Source organism: Dipodomys merriami, unplaced genomic scaffold (genome assembly GCF_024711535.1).
Source record: "Dipodomys merriami isolate MVZ:Mamm:240054 unplaced genomic scaffold, mDipMer1.0.p SCAF_36, whole genome shotgun sequence".
NCBI classification, from domain to species: domain Eukaryota; kingdom Metazoa; phylum Chordata; class Mammalia; order Rodentia; family Heteromyidae; genus Dipodomys; species Dipodomys merriami.
The window spans coordinates 6,804,970-6,818,702 of NW_027205159.1; the positions used below are offsets into that span (position 1 = coordinate 6,804,970).

General features: G+C 36.6%; 1 protein-coding gene across 1 annotated transcript in view; it reads left to right on the forward strand.

Moving 5' to 3' along the window:
- Positions 1–13,733, forward strand: part of Mrps9 (mitochondrial ribosomal protein S9) — a 69,166-nt gene that overhangs the window by 13,099 nt on the left and 42,334 nt on the right. The window contains exon 2 of the mRNA XM_069988615.1: positions 3,784–3,963. Within this exon, the coding sequence (XP_069844716.1) occupies positions 3,784–3,963 (180 nt within the window). The remainder of the gene's footprint in view (positions 1–3,783; positions 3,964–13,733) is intronic.

Genomic DNA, 13,733 nt, shown 5'->3' on the forward strand with positions numbered 1-13,733 from the left:
GTTTTATCTACTAATAGATAGTACTTTAAAGGAAAAAATGCACCTAACATGGCCTAAATTTTAAATGCAAAGCATTTAAATATATGTTGATTTCCATCTACTTTGATCTTCTGGTTCACAAATATGCTTTAAAGAGTGATATTTAATTTCTTTCTAATATTTTCATGTCATTTTTTTCTGTCTACACTTTAACCACTGCATCATTAACATTGAATATGAAGTATAATTTAATCAAACCTACCCTTCTACTCTCAGCAGACCATCGCCTTTATTCCACAAAGAATAAGAGCCCCTGAGCCTTCCGCCTACTCTTCCTCACTTAAATGTTATTTTGCTCCTTTGCATAGAGAGACTTTCCTTATTTTAACACTAATCATCTCTGCCATCTCCCCTACTCTGATGATGTCAGCACATGTCTCTTGTGGATTTCTAAGAGTCCTCTACTCCTACCTCAGCTCACATCACTCCTGTGTGCCTGCCCAGAGTTATCTGCCTCCTGAGGCGTCCGGCATACATCTCAAACGTATAATCATTCTTTTGGCAATGGAACTTGGGGAAAATTACCTTTACTCTGACTGTTAAACTTTTGGCCTCAAATTCATATATTTGCCTAACTTCTTGGGGTAGAAAAGCAATTTTCTCTCCATTTCATATATGGTTTGCAAGATTCTCCATTGCTCAATGAAGATGTGGAATCATAACAACAACAAAAATAAACCCAAACCTTGCAAAACATTAAAATCATCAGACGATAAAACTACTAGGGCCAGGAGTTGATACTGGTGGCGTTTGCCTGTGTATAGGCTATGTCTATTACAGCAGGCTAACTATAATAGTATCCACTTAGCTGTAGGGGATGGATTTTAAGACTCCTAGTGGATGTATTAAATTTCAGATAGTACCAAACTCTTTATGTCCTGTATTTTTTTACCAGCACATACATAACTATAGTAAGTTTAATTTATAAAGTAGGTATACTAAGAGTGTAGCTTCAATAATTTATAATATTCTACTGTACTGAATTCATCCTTCAGACAAGGGGTAACTATTGTACATGTGAGTCATGATCTTATTGCTCACCAATAGTAACATTCACTGTCTTTACAAAGTATTGTTTGAAAAATATAACTTGATTTATAATACTTCATGTAAAAAGCAGAAACTCCTTTGTGCGCTTTTAAGGAAAAATAAGTTACAGTTTAAATAGTCATTTCTTTTTTCTTTTCTTTTCTTCTTTTTTTTTTTTTTGTCGATCATGGGGTTTGAACTCTGGGCCTAAACTCTGGGCCATTTCCGGTAGTGTAGTGGAGATCAGAGTCTCATGGCCTTTCCTGCCTGGGCTGGCTTTGAACTGTGATTCTGAGATCTCAGCCTCCAGAGTAGCTAGGATTTACAGGTGTGAGCCACCAGCGCCCGGCTTAAATGGTCATTTCTTACCCATGAAAGCATAGAAAGAAAAGTCATTATATTACCCTGGAAGCATTTAAGAACATAATTCTTAACTGCTAATTGAGTATTCTAATATTTTTCCTATTTCTTCCGTATATTTGTGACAAATTTCTGTACAGTGACCTAATTTAGAATCTTCAGAGAGGAAGTAGAGGGATGGGCTGGTAAATTATTTATGTGTAACAGATTTTTATGTTTTTGAAAAAGGAAATAAGTACATTACCAAAACTACAGTTAGAAAGCATGAATATTTAGAGTTGTTGGGGCAAGAATAAAGATTTAAGAAAAGCCAGGGCCAACTAGATTAGTTCTAGTTATATCCAGCTACAGAGCAGGGAGATGTCATTTGAAAACATCTTTCTAATTCTTTAGCACAGTGAAGGCGAAATACAAATATCTTGAAAGGAAATTCCTAGTTCCATAGAGTAAAAGGACCTAAGTTATTGAGATATAATTGCTGATGATTTAAAAGATAGGAAACTTTAATTTCTACAGTTAACATATTGTACCAAATTAGAAGAAATCCTCACAGTGTTTATGAAGTAATTTCTTCATTATGTCCATTGAAAAGAAGGACTAAAGTCTCAGCTATGCAAAACCTCCCCCTTTAAGACTTGAAGAGAAACTTTTCTGAAGAGGAAAGAAGGATGGCCAATAGACACGTGAAGAAATGCTCAACCTCTCTAGCCATAAAAGAAATGCAAATCAAAACAACATTGAGATTCCACCTCACTCCAGTTAGAATGGCTATAATCAAGAACTCTAATAATAACAAATGCTGGAGGGGATGTGGACAGAAGGGAACCTTACTGCATTGTTGGTGGGAGTGTAAACTTGTTCAACCACTTTGGAAAGCAGTATGGAGGTTTATCAAAAGTCTCCACATAGAGCTCCCCTATGACCCAGCAATCCCACTTTTGGGCATTTACCCAAATGTTCACAAACAAGACCACACTAAAGCTACCAGCACGACTATGTTTATTGCAGCATTATTTACCATAGCTAAGATATGGAACCAACCCAGATGCCCCTCAGTAGATGAATGGATCAAGAAAATGTGGTATATATACACAATGGAATTCTATGTCTCCATCAGAAAGAATGACATTGCCCCATTTGTTAGGAAATGAAAGACTTGGAAAAAAGTATATTAAGTGAAGTAAGCCAGGCCCAAAGAAACATAGGTCCCATGGTTTCCCTTATTTGCAATAACTAGTATATGTCCGAGTCAAGCAGAAAGGGTCAGTTAAGTTGATGTTAGGGAAATGAACCCTAAGATATGTATTGAAATGTTTTTTTTCTTTCGTGTGATTGTTTCTAACACATTTATAAGATTATTTCTTTGTTGCTTTGTATGTACCTCCCCCACGGTATAACCTCTGCTTTCACTGTATTTGATGTTCTAATTTGTGGAGGGGAAGGGGAAAAGCAAATCATTTAAATAGGGATACAGGTGGACCCATTGCAACAATGAGACGTACAAGTCATTATGTCGAAATCAAACTTTACAACTTTGGTGGGGGCGGGGGAGGAGGGTTGGGTGGCGGTGGGAGGACGGGATGGGAAGGGGAAACAAAGGAGGAGGATACAATGCTTGATAAGAAATGTACTTATTATCTTGCCCATGTAATTGTACAGTATTTTCACAATTAAAAAAAAAAAGACATTTGACTGCTTTAAACTCATAGGCCGTGTGACCCTATAGGCTGGGGGTGCCACACCAAGGATGTGTCCCTTTCTCCTAAGTCTTCACTTGACTGCATATGCATATCCCTCCATATGTGTCAACTGTCACAGCTCATCATCATTGACCAATCATTACCAAACATGGATGTTTATAGTATTTAAGGTAGAGTATCACTCACAGGTATTTTGGGCTTTGATGTGTTAAAAATGCTAGTAGTTTAACTTGTTTTGTATGTAAATTTTTGTGTAGGCCTCGATTTACAACAACTTTCTTTTTTTTTTTTTGGTCCGGTCGTGGGGCCTGAACTCTGGGCCTGGGCGCTGTCCCTCAGCTCTTCAGCTCAAGGCTAGCGCTCTACCACTTGAGCCACAGTGCCACTTCCGGCTTTTTTCTTTTTGTTTATGTGGTGCTGAGGAATTGAACCCAGGGCCTCATGCATGCAAGGCAAGCGCTCCACTACTGAGCCACCTTCCCAGCCCACAACAACTTTCTTAAAGGGACTTTATACTTTGTTTCTGGACTCCTAAGGTCTGAGCACTGTTATAAAGAAGAGAGCTGGTTTTGGTTTTGGTTTTGTTTTTCTTTAGAGACAGTAGCCTAATAGATCACTGTTTAATTTCAATTTTTTTATTTGTATTTTTTGTTAGATATTAAGACTAGTACATACCACGGTTGTAACAACGAAGAAAAATGTTCCAGCCATGAGACATGAAATGTATACAGAGGAATTTATTAGAAAGCAGATTGAAGAGTTCAACATAGGAAAGAGACATTTAGCCAACATGATGGGAGAAGATCCAGAAACTTTTACCCAAGAGGATATTGATGTAAGTACAGTGAACCCTACTGGAAAAGTAATTGCTCTAAAACTGTAGATATTGAAAGTATTCTTCAGCATAAACCCTTTCGTTCTATATAAATTTTAATCAGGTTCAAACAGAGATGCCACTCTGCTTGAAGCAACACAAAATATGTTGAGTTTTATATTTGAACCAGAAGTAGATACTTTTTATCAACTTAAATATGTACTTGAAATTTCAAAATGAGGGGATAGATATTTCAAGTGATTTGAAAGTTACAGTCAGGATTTCATTCCCATTTCTCTCATGAATTAATATATTCCTAATAATATTGGCCAAAAATACTTGTTTTTTTTCTTGTGACAATAGGAACAATGGAACTCGGTGCCTGGGTACTGTCCCTTAGCTTTTTTTGCTCAAAGCTGGGGCCCTACCATTTGGGTCACAGCTCCATTTCTGGCTTTTTGCCTCTGAACCATGAAATCCTCAGATCTCTGCCTCCTAAGTAGACATGAGCCACATGGGCCCAGCTAAAAAAATTACTTTTTTTTTTGTTGGTTGTGGGGCTTGGGCACTGTCCCTGAGCTCTTTTGTCCAAGGCCAGCACTCTACCACTTTGAGCCACAATTCCACTTCTGGTTTTTGAGTTTTTAATTGGAGATGAGAGTCTCACAGGGACTTTTCTGCCAAGTCTGGCTTTCAACCACAATCCTTAGATCTCAGCCTCCTGAATAGGTAGGATTACAGAAAAATTACTTTTTTTTGGGGGGGGGTCCGGTCATGGGGCCTGAACTCTGGGCCTGGGCGCTGTCCCTCAGCTCTTCAGCTCAAGGCTAGCGCTCTACCACTTGAGCCACAGCGCCACTTCTGGCTTTTTTCTTTTTGCTTATGTGGTGCTGAGGAATCGAACCCAGGGCCTCATGCATGGAAGGCAAGCACTCTACCACTGAGCCACCTTCCCAGCCCAGAAAAAATTACTTTTTATCTCATCCTTTCTCCCTGCATTTGTGTCCCCTCCTTTTTGCCTCTCTCTCAAACATCTTTAAAAAAAAAAGCTTAATAAGTTTTTTAAAAAATTGGTCTGAAACATAGATTTATTTCAAGTAATAAGAAAATCAGTGGCTCTACTCAAAACTACTTTGTTTTTGCTGAATATCCCAGAGTAAGTAACAGGAATTTAAGAGTAACAACTTTGAAGCTTTTCTGATTTTTTTAAAATTAACATTTAATGTCCTATGGTGTTTGGTATTTCACTGAAGAATAGCATCTTCCTACAGTATAATTTAACATTTTATGTCTTTTTTTTTTTTTTTTTGCCGATCCTGGGGCTTGAACTCAGGGGCTGGGGGCTTTCCTGGAGCTTCTTTGTGCTCAAGGCTAGTGCTCTACCACTTGAGCCTCAGCATGACTTCTGGCTTTTTCTGAGTCGTTTTTATTGGAGATAAGAGTCTCATGGACTTTCCTGTCCAGGCTGGCTTCAAACCGTGATCCTCATATCTCATTCTTCTGGGTAGCTAGGATTATAGGCATGAGCCACTGGTGCCTGACTCATTTTATGTCATTTTTAAAATCTTTTGCTTGGTATGCTTGCTTGCCAGAGTTTTTGCTGATGGTGTACCCTTCTGTAGAAGTAAATTTTACCTTGCTGGGGCAATTCTTTATTTTCATGTCCATTGTTGTGACTCCAGTGGTTTTTGGAGAGCATATTTATTTATAACAATGGTACCATGAAGGCAGAATTCTTAGATTTCAACAAGTCCAATAGGTTTGTTGATCCCTTCCATCATGGGAGACCATACCAAAAGACTGCATCTATGAAGCAAGAATGTGCTCAAACCAATAAATAGCAACTCTTACTGTTGCCTTGAGCTTGGTATTTTCCACATCTAAAGCAGATCTAAATCTGATATACCCCCAAAACCAAAATATTCAAGAACCAACACAATGCCGTAAGTGGGAAATTTCATACCAGGGAAAGGCATCCATATGACCCAGGCTGGCATTTATTAGCCAAGAATATACTGAAGGAAAATTACACAGAAGCATTAACAATGAGAGGAGAGTTTACACAGAATAGGTCTGAGACCAGGACTCAAACGTGGTATCTGCCTCCTTCACTCATTGACTAGTGCTCTACCAATTGAGCTACACCTCCAACCCAATGTCTTTAAAGTGAATGTCTTTAAAACCCACCAAAGCAGTGGGAAGACTATGAGAATAAGAGAGGATTTACATGCTCTGCTGAATTTATACATCATCCATGAAAACCAAAGCAAACTATCCCTCCAAACAAAATAAACTTTGTTCTGATGAAAAGAATTATTCACTAAGTTTAAAGTAACCATTTGGGGCAGGTGAGATTATCACAATATGTACGCTAAGAAAAAAAATTCCAGCTGTTCTATTCTTGCTGCTCTCTCTGTTCTTTTCTACTCTCTCTCTCTGTTCTATTCTAGCTCTCTCTCTGTTCCTTTCTAGCTCTCCCTGCTTTCTCTCTAGCTCTTTCCTCTCTCTTTCCTCTTTCCCAGCTCTCTCTCATTCCCAGTCCTTTCCCAGCCATGTGGAGTGCCACCCTTGCCTGGTCCCATCAGGTCTCCAACCTTGCCTGGTCCCAGCAGGTCTACTGAATAAACCTATCCCTTACCTGAATTAAAAAAAAAAAAAAAGAAAAAGAAAAAAAATTCCAGATAATTTCCTTTATTTGCAGTGAGTTCAAACAAATATTAAAGTAAAAAATTCAGATCATTTAAACAAGCAGACAATTAAGGGTATCAAAAAAACAATCACGAACCATGGAATAGAAGGTACCTAAAAATATAAATAATTCATTTTTGTTGTTTTTCTTTTTTTTCTATATTATGTGTCAAAATTTTACCTTTGCATGTCAGATGGCTTTCTTTCAAATGCTTCTGCTTCATAATTTCCTGTTTCTACTTTCTCATTTTTTGTGGACGTTTATAAAACAACTGAAGAATAAGAGACACATGTTTCTCTTTAACTATACTTAATTAAACTTTCAGTCAATAGGAAAAAAGTGCTATACTTTGCTCAATAACAGGAATACATTCTTACAACTGTGTCATTAACTGGTTTTGTCATTTGTGAACATCATAGCATACACTTAAACTAGAAGGGTTGGCAACATCACTATCCAGTGTAAGTTTATAGGCCACTGTAGTATATGGGGTTTGTCATTGACTGCAAAATCATTATATACCATGTAGCTGTGCAGTTGTTTCTTAGTTTCGGTGGGAAATTGGTTATAGGACCCCATGCCATAAAATGGTGAAGCACTTACATAGACCCTGTACACATTCTCCTAAATACTTTAAATATTCTCTAGGTTATATATAAAAGCTTGTGTAATGTAAATGTTATTTGTACAGATAGTATAAGGATTATTCCATTAAAAAAAGACAAAAGACTTACATGTCTTCGGTATCCAAAGAGAAAAGTTCTAAGATTTTAAACTTTGAACTTAATTATCTTTCTTCATTTGGCCTCCTTTCACAAATCAAAGACATCCCATATTATTCAGATTATTTATATAATGTTCAGCTAAGCTGCATATCTTAAAAAATTGTGCCATTCAAGAAAAATGGAAGAAAAATAACTAGTGTCTATAAACAACAACAGAAATGCACAAGTTTTTTTTTAAGAACCCAAGAGTAAAAACAAGCAATAAATATTCTTCTTCCCCATTTTTCACTATGCTCCCTTTAAAAGATTGATAGTGAGCCTGTTGTCATGGAGAGTTATACTGTAGAGTTTTCTTTTCCAAGAAGAAGCACATCTCTGCTTCCTCATGTCTTATTTCCCAAAACAACATCTTTTATTATTATTTCCTTTTCTTTTTTTTCCTAAGTAACTGAGAAAATGCACATGCCATTTAAAATGTTCAAATTATTGGTTTTTAGTGTTCAGAGTTGTGTAGTCAGATAAATACAACTTGCTTTAGACTGTGCATATCATTCCAAAATAAACTTCCTGCCCTTTAGCCCTCATTCTCCCCTTCTTCCATTCCCCAGCTCTAGCCATCTACTTTCTATCTCCTTCTGTAGACTCAATTAGGGTTTTTTTTTGTTTTTGTTTTTTTTTTACTTAGCATGTTTCCAGTATTTATTCACATTGTAGCATGTATTAATATTTCATTCCTTATACTGAGTAATTTTTGTACTGAATTAATTGACAACATTTTAATCATCAGATGGTGGCATTTGTATCAGTTCCATTTTTTTTATATATTAAATTTTATTTTATTGTAAAGATGCTGTACAGAGGGGTTTCAGTTGCATGTGTAAGGTAATGAGTACATTTCTTGTCAAGCATTGTTACCTCCTCCTTTGTTTATCTCCTACTATCTGTTCCTTCCCCACTTCCCCCACTCACTCTTTTTTTTTTTTAATTGTGAAAATACTGTATAGAGGGGTTACAATTACATGGGCAAGATAATGAGTACATTTCTTATCAAGCATTGTAGCCTCCTCCTTTGTTTCCCCTTCCCATCCCATCCCATCCTCCCTCCGCCCCCTCACCCAATCCTCCCCATCCCCTTCTCCCCCCCCCCAAATTGTAAAGTTCATTTTCGACATAACAACTTGTACATCTCATTGTTGCAATGGGTCCACCTGTATCCTATTTAAACGATTTGTTTTTCCCCTTCCCCTCCACAAATTATACCAACATCAAATACAGTGAAAGCAGGGGTTATACTGTGGGGGAGGGGCATACAAAGCAACAAAGAAATCATTTTATAATGAAACAATCGTATGAAAGAAAAAAGATATGTATGGATACATATCTTAGGGTTCATTTCCCTAACATCACCTTATCTGACCTTTTCTGCTTGACTCATACATATACTAGATATTGCAAATAAGGGAAACCATGGGACCTATGTTTCTTTGGGCCTGGCTTACTTCACTTAATATAATATTTTCCAAGTCTTTCCATTTCCTAACAAATGGGGCAATGTCATTCTTTCTGATGGAGGCATATAATTCCATTATGTATATATACCACATTTTCTTGATCCATTCATCTACTGAGGGGCATCTGGGTTGGTTCCATATCTTAGCTATGGTAAATAATGCTGCAGTAAACATAGTCGTGCTGGAAGCTTTAGTGTGGTCTTGTTTGTAAACATTTGGGTAAATGCCCAAAAGTGGGATTGCTGGGTCATAGGGGAGCTCTATATGGAGTCTTTTGAGGAACCTCCATACTGCTTTCCAAAGTGGTTGTCATTTCCATTTTTATTATTATAAATAATACTGCTATGAACACACATGCTATGAACACAGTATTTGTGTAGGGCATGTTTTCACCACTCAGATGTATACTTAAGATTTGACCTCATATTTTTTCTAAGAGTTTTATACTGTTAGCTCTTCTATTTAGGTCATTGATTCATTTTGAGATAATTTTTTTAATATGATATGAGGACGGGTCTGGCTTATTCTTCATATGTGGATATTCAGTTGTCATTAGTTTAAAGGACAGTTATTTTACTCTTGGAACCCTTTTGTCTCTCTTACCAACATTCAGTTGAGTATAAATGTGAAAAACTTACCATTTTAGTTCCTTTGTATTATATGACAGTACTAGTCTGTCTTGATTATGGTAGCTTTCTAGTATATTGTTAAATTGGAAAGTGCAAGCACTCCTACTTTATTCTTTTTTAAAAAAAACTTTTTCTGAAGATAATTGTGGTACTCTGTACTATGAATTTCTATATGAAATTTTAAGGTTGGCTTGTCACTTTCTACAAAGTGGCACCTAGGATTTTTGATAGGGACAGTGTTAAATCCCTAGATCAATTTTGAGGATGCTGCCATTTAAAATTTTCTAATCTATGAACCTGTATGTTTCTTTTTGTTTAGATTTTTAGTTTCTCTTAGTGCTGTTTTCTAGTTTTCAATATAAGTATGCCACTTCTTTCATTAAATTGATTGGTTAGTTTAATTTTTTTTTTTTTTTGGTCGGTCATGGGGCTTGAACTCTGGGCTTGGGCGCTGTCCCTCAGCTCTTCAGCTCAGCTCAAGGCTAGCACTCTACTGCTTGAGCCACAGCACCACTTCCGGTTTTCTGAGTGGTTTATTGGAGATAAGAGTTTCATGGACTTTCCTGCCCAAGCTGGCTTTGAATCACGATCCTCAGATCTCAGCCTCCTATGTAGCTAGGATTACAGGCATGAGCCACTGGCGCCCAGCTAATTTATTTAAATCCTACTTTAGATCATTCTCACACTGGTAGCCACCAGTATCAGTCTATTGAAAGTTCATTCCTTTCCCAATAAACTTTCCTGTTAATCAATTTTGTGTCTTGCCTTAATTCTTCTCATGTGATTGTAAGGATCAATTTTGATTAGCTGCGTTGAATTTCTAAAGCATATTTTGGTGCTATTACTTGGATGAAATATTTTGGGTCTACTGAAAGGAAATCCATTGTCTCCTCTTCCTGTTTGAGGTTGAGGTGAATGAAATTATGTTGTCTACCTCTGTGTTTCAGACACTTTCCTCTTACATGGCATCTCCTACTTTCTTGTTTCTACCTCATGTGACTAGGATACTTATCTTTGACCTGGATTCTTTCTTGTATGTGGCTCAGATGAAATATGTTTAAGATTTGTTCCTCCTCTAGGGCATTTGATCCTTCTCTAGAGCATCCCTATGGGATGGCCCTTAAAAGTACTTTGTCAAACTGAGTTAACTTTTCAAACTTAATGGATCCTAGGCTAAACTCTGAGATAAAAATGATGAGCCAGGCACTACTTCAAAACAGAATGACCTATGATATCCTAACTATACAATACAAGGTGACATGTGTGTCCTGTTTAAGACTAAACTATGTGTTTATGTTCCAAACAATTAAGCCAGTATAACTAAGCCCTGATCAATACAGTGTCTGACTCTGCTATAAACTTGGAAATCTCCTATCCTCATGATCCATGCACATGCATGGCTTCTTAAATAAATAGATGGTTATGATCTCCAAAGGATGTGTCCACTTATACAAGGTCCCTATTTTCACTAATAGTAAAAATTTAAAATCCTGCTATAGGTAAAACTGTTTTCTTATAGAATTCTTCACTGATTTATAAATCTATCTATCTATATATAATATTGCATATTGATATTAAATGTATAACTTTGCTGAACTCATTTACTAAGTTCCATAGTTTTTTAGTGCATTCCCTAGGATTTCTGTTATGTGTACAACACTAGGTATATATATTCTGTCACTTAGAATACTTTTACTTCTTTGTTTCCAAACTGGTTGGCTTTTACTTCTTTTCCTTACCTAATTTACCTGGCTAAAACTTCTAGCAATATTGAATGGAAAGTGACAGCAGACTTTCTTGGCTTATTCCTGACCTTAGGGGGAATTTTGTAATTCTTTCACAATAAAGTATAATGTTATAGTACTGATGTCTAGCTATAGTTTTGTGGGGTTTTTTGGTAGATGCCTTTTATCAAGTTCAGGATGTTTTTTAACTTTTCAGCTGAACTTTTCTGCTGTTAGTAGATTGAATATTGTCAAGTACTCTTTCTGCATGTTTTATGATCATTTTTCCTTTCGTTCTATTGATACGATGTTAATTTTCAGATGTCAAACCAACTTTAAGTTCATGAGAGAAATTGCACTTCATTTATTTATTTATTTATTTATTTATTTATTTATTTATTTATTTGAACAAGGACTCTATGTACCCAGGATAGCCTGGAACTATACAGGCTGGCCTCAAATTCAAAATCCTCACAGTTTTGGGATTGTAGACATGTGCTACTACATCTGCTTAATTTGTAATTTTTTTAAGTTAATGTCTTTGCTTTTGGTAGCAGAATAATATTGTCGTTGTAAAATGAATTAGCTAGTGTTCACATGTTGGAAAATTTTTTGAATATGTTATTAATTCTTTTAAATTTTCAGTTTAAGTTTCTTAGTCAAACTGTCTGACCTTGCAAATTCTTTGTGGATAGTTTACATTTTTGTTTTAGCTTTTAACTTTTTTATTATTTACTATTTGCTTTTTAATAGCATTTAATTGCAGAAATATGGTCACAAATGATCATATGACACCCTCTGTATATTCTTATCACCTCCCTTTTTAAAACAATTTTAATAGGTTTCTCTTCCTACTTTCCCATATTTGTGTTATATACTTTAGTCTGTCACCTTCTCCTTAAACTTTCTACCCTCCTATTTGTTCCCTGCCCTACACTTTCTGCCCTTTTTATTTATGTCATTAAATTTTTTTTCCAGATTCCATGTATGAGAGAAAACTTTCACTATTTGCCTTTAGAACTCTGACTTATTTTGTTTAATCATTTATCTCCAGTTGCATACATTGTCATACATAATTTCATTCTTCTTTATGGTTGCATAATAAGCAATTGTGGATACATTTTCTTAAGCCATTTGTCAATTGTTAAGCACCAGTTTGTGCTACCAGTAATGGCCCCCTAAATTTGTTGGAAAGTGGAGAGGGCATATAGTACTGACTTCTGTGCTGGAGGAGGAGCACTGGAGATCAAGCACTCTACTTTCCCATTTTCCAGGTTTCAGGCCCTGTCCAGCATTAACTGCGTATGGGAGAGAAGACACTGAGGTAATCTCATGATATGGGGGACCTTAGAATTGCTGTCATTGTCTGTGTTACACTCAGACACTATGGCGTGGTGTTCTTGGGCTCGCTAAGCCATGAATAGTCCTTGATTCCAAAGCAATTGATCCCTTCTCAAGGAGGGCCCTACCTGTAATACACAAAGAGTGACAAATGTCTTGCTGTCCAAAGCCACAGGGGAGAAATCACTATCATACCAAATCCCCAGACTGGATTTAACGTTTTCAGGCAGTGTGGTTCCATCTCTTTGCTGCTTTGTTACCTTGTAATTGTAGCTCTGTCATTTCTCTCCCAGGGAGCTGTAGTTGGAGTTGAAAACTTTTTTTCTCTGTTGCCTTCCCATTGCTTTGTGCTTCCCAGCTGTCCTGTTGCCTGTTTTGTGATTCTGAGGCTCTTCTCTTACTGTCTTCAAAATAGTCTCTTTTGTTAACCTGACTCTTCTCATTCAGGGAGTCAAACAGAGGGAGCTTCTAATCCCCACTGTTTTGCCCAACCCTCCTTTTACTGTTTTCTGTTAAAACCCAGCCCTGAGCTCCTCATGGCCTGTGTTAACAGTTAACAGTTCTCCAAAGCAGGTCCTTTACCACCACCAACCCACCAACTCCTTTTTTTTTTTTTTTTTTTTAATGGGGTTTGAAATCAAGTTCTACTCTCACTTGGCTTTTTTTTTGCTCATAGCTGATATTCTATCACTTGAGTTGCACCTCTAGTTCTGGCTTTTGGGCTGGTTAATTGGCAAAAAACAGTCCTCAAGATTTGTATACTCAGGTTGGCTTTGAATTGTGATCTTCAGATTTCAGCCTTACTGTGAGCTACTGATGCCTAGCTCATGCAGCTCTCCTTTTTTGGATGTACCCGGGGTATAATTAACCTATTGAAAGGAACAGAGTCATATTTCTATCTGAAGGAATAAATATTTATACACAATATTAAAAATGAATTCTTTTGTTTGGAGTGGTTAGTTTGTTGCTCATATGTTTACTGAATATGAGTTTTAAGATCTTAAAATTATTTTCTGAGGGTTTAATTTATGCAGAGTAGACATGATCTATAATTCAGTTGCCTAGTTAAAAGTCTAGACCTACTATAATTTTGCCATTATATTCAGATCAAACCACTGATTATTTTATGTATTTTAGAAACTTGATTTTTGCATACTACTCAGTTGCTAAAA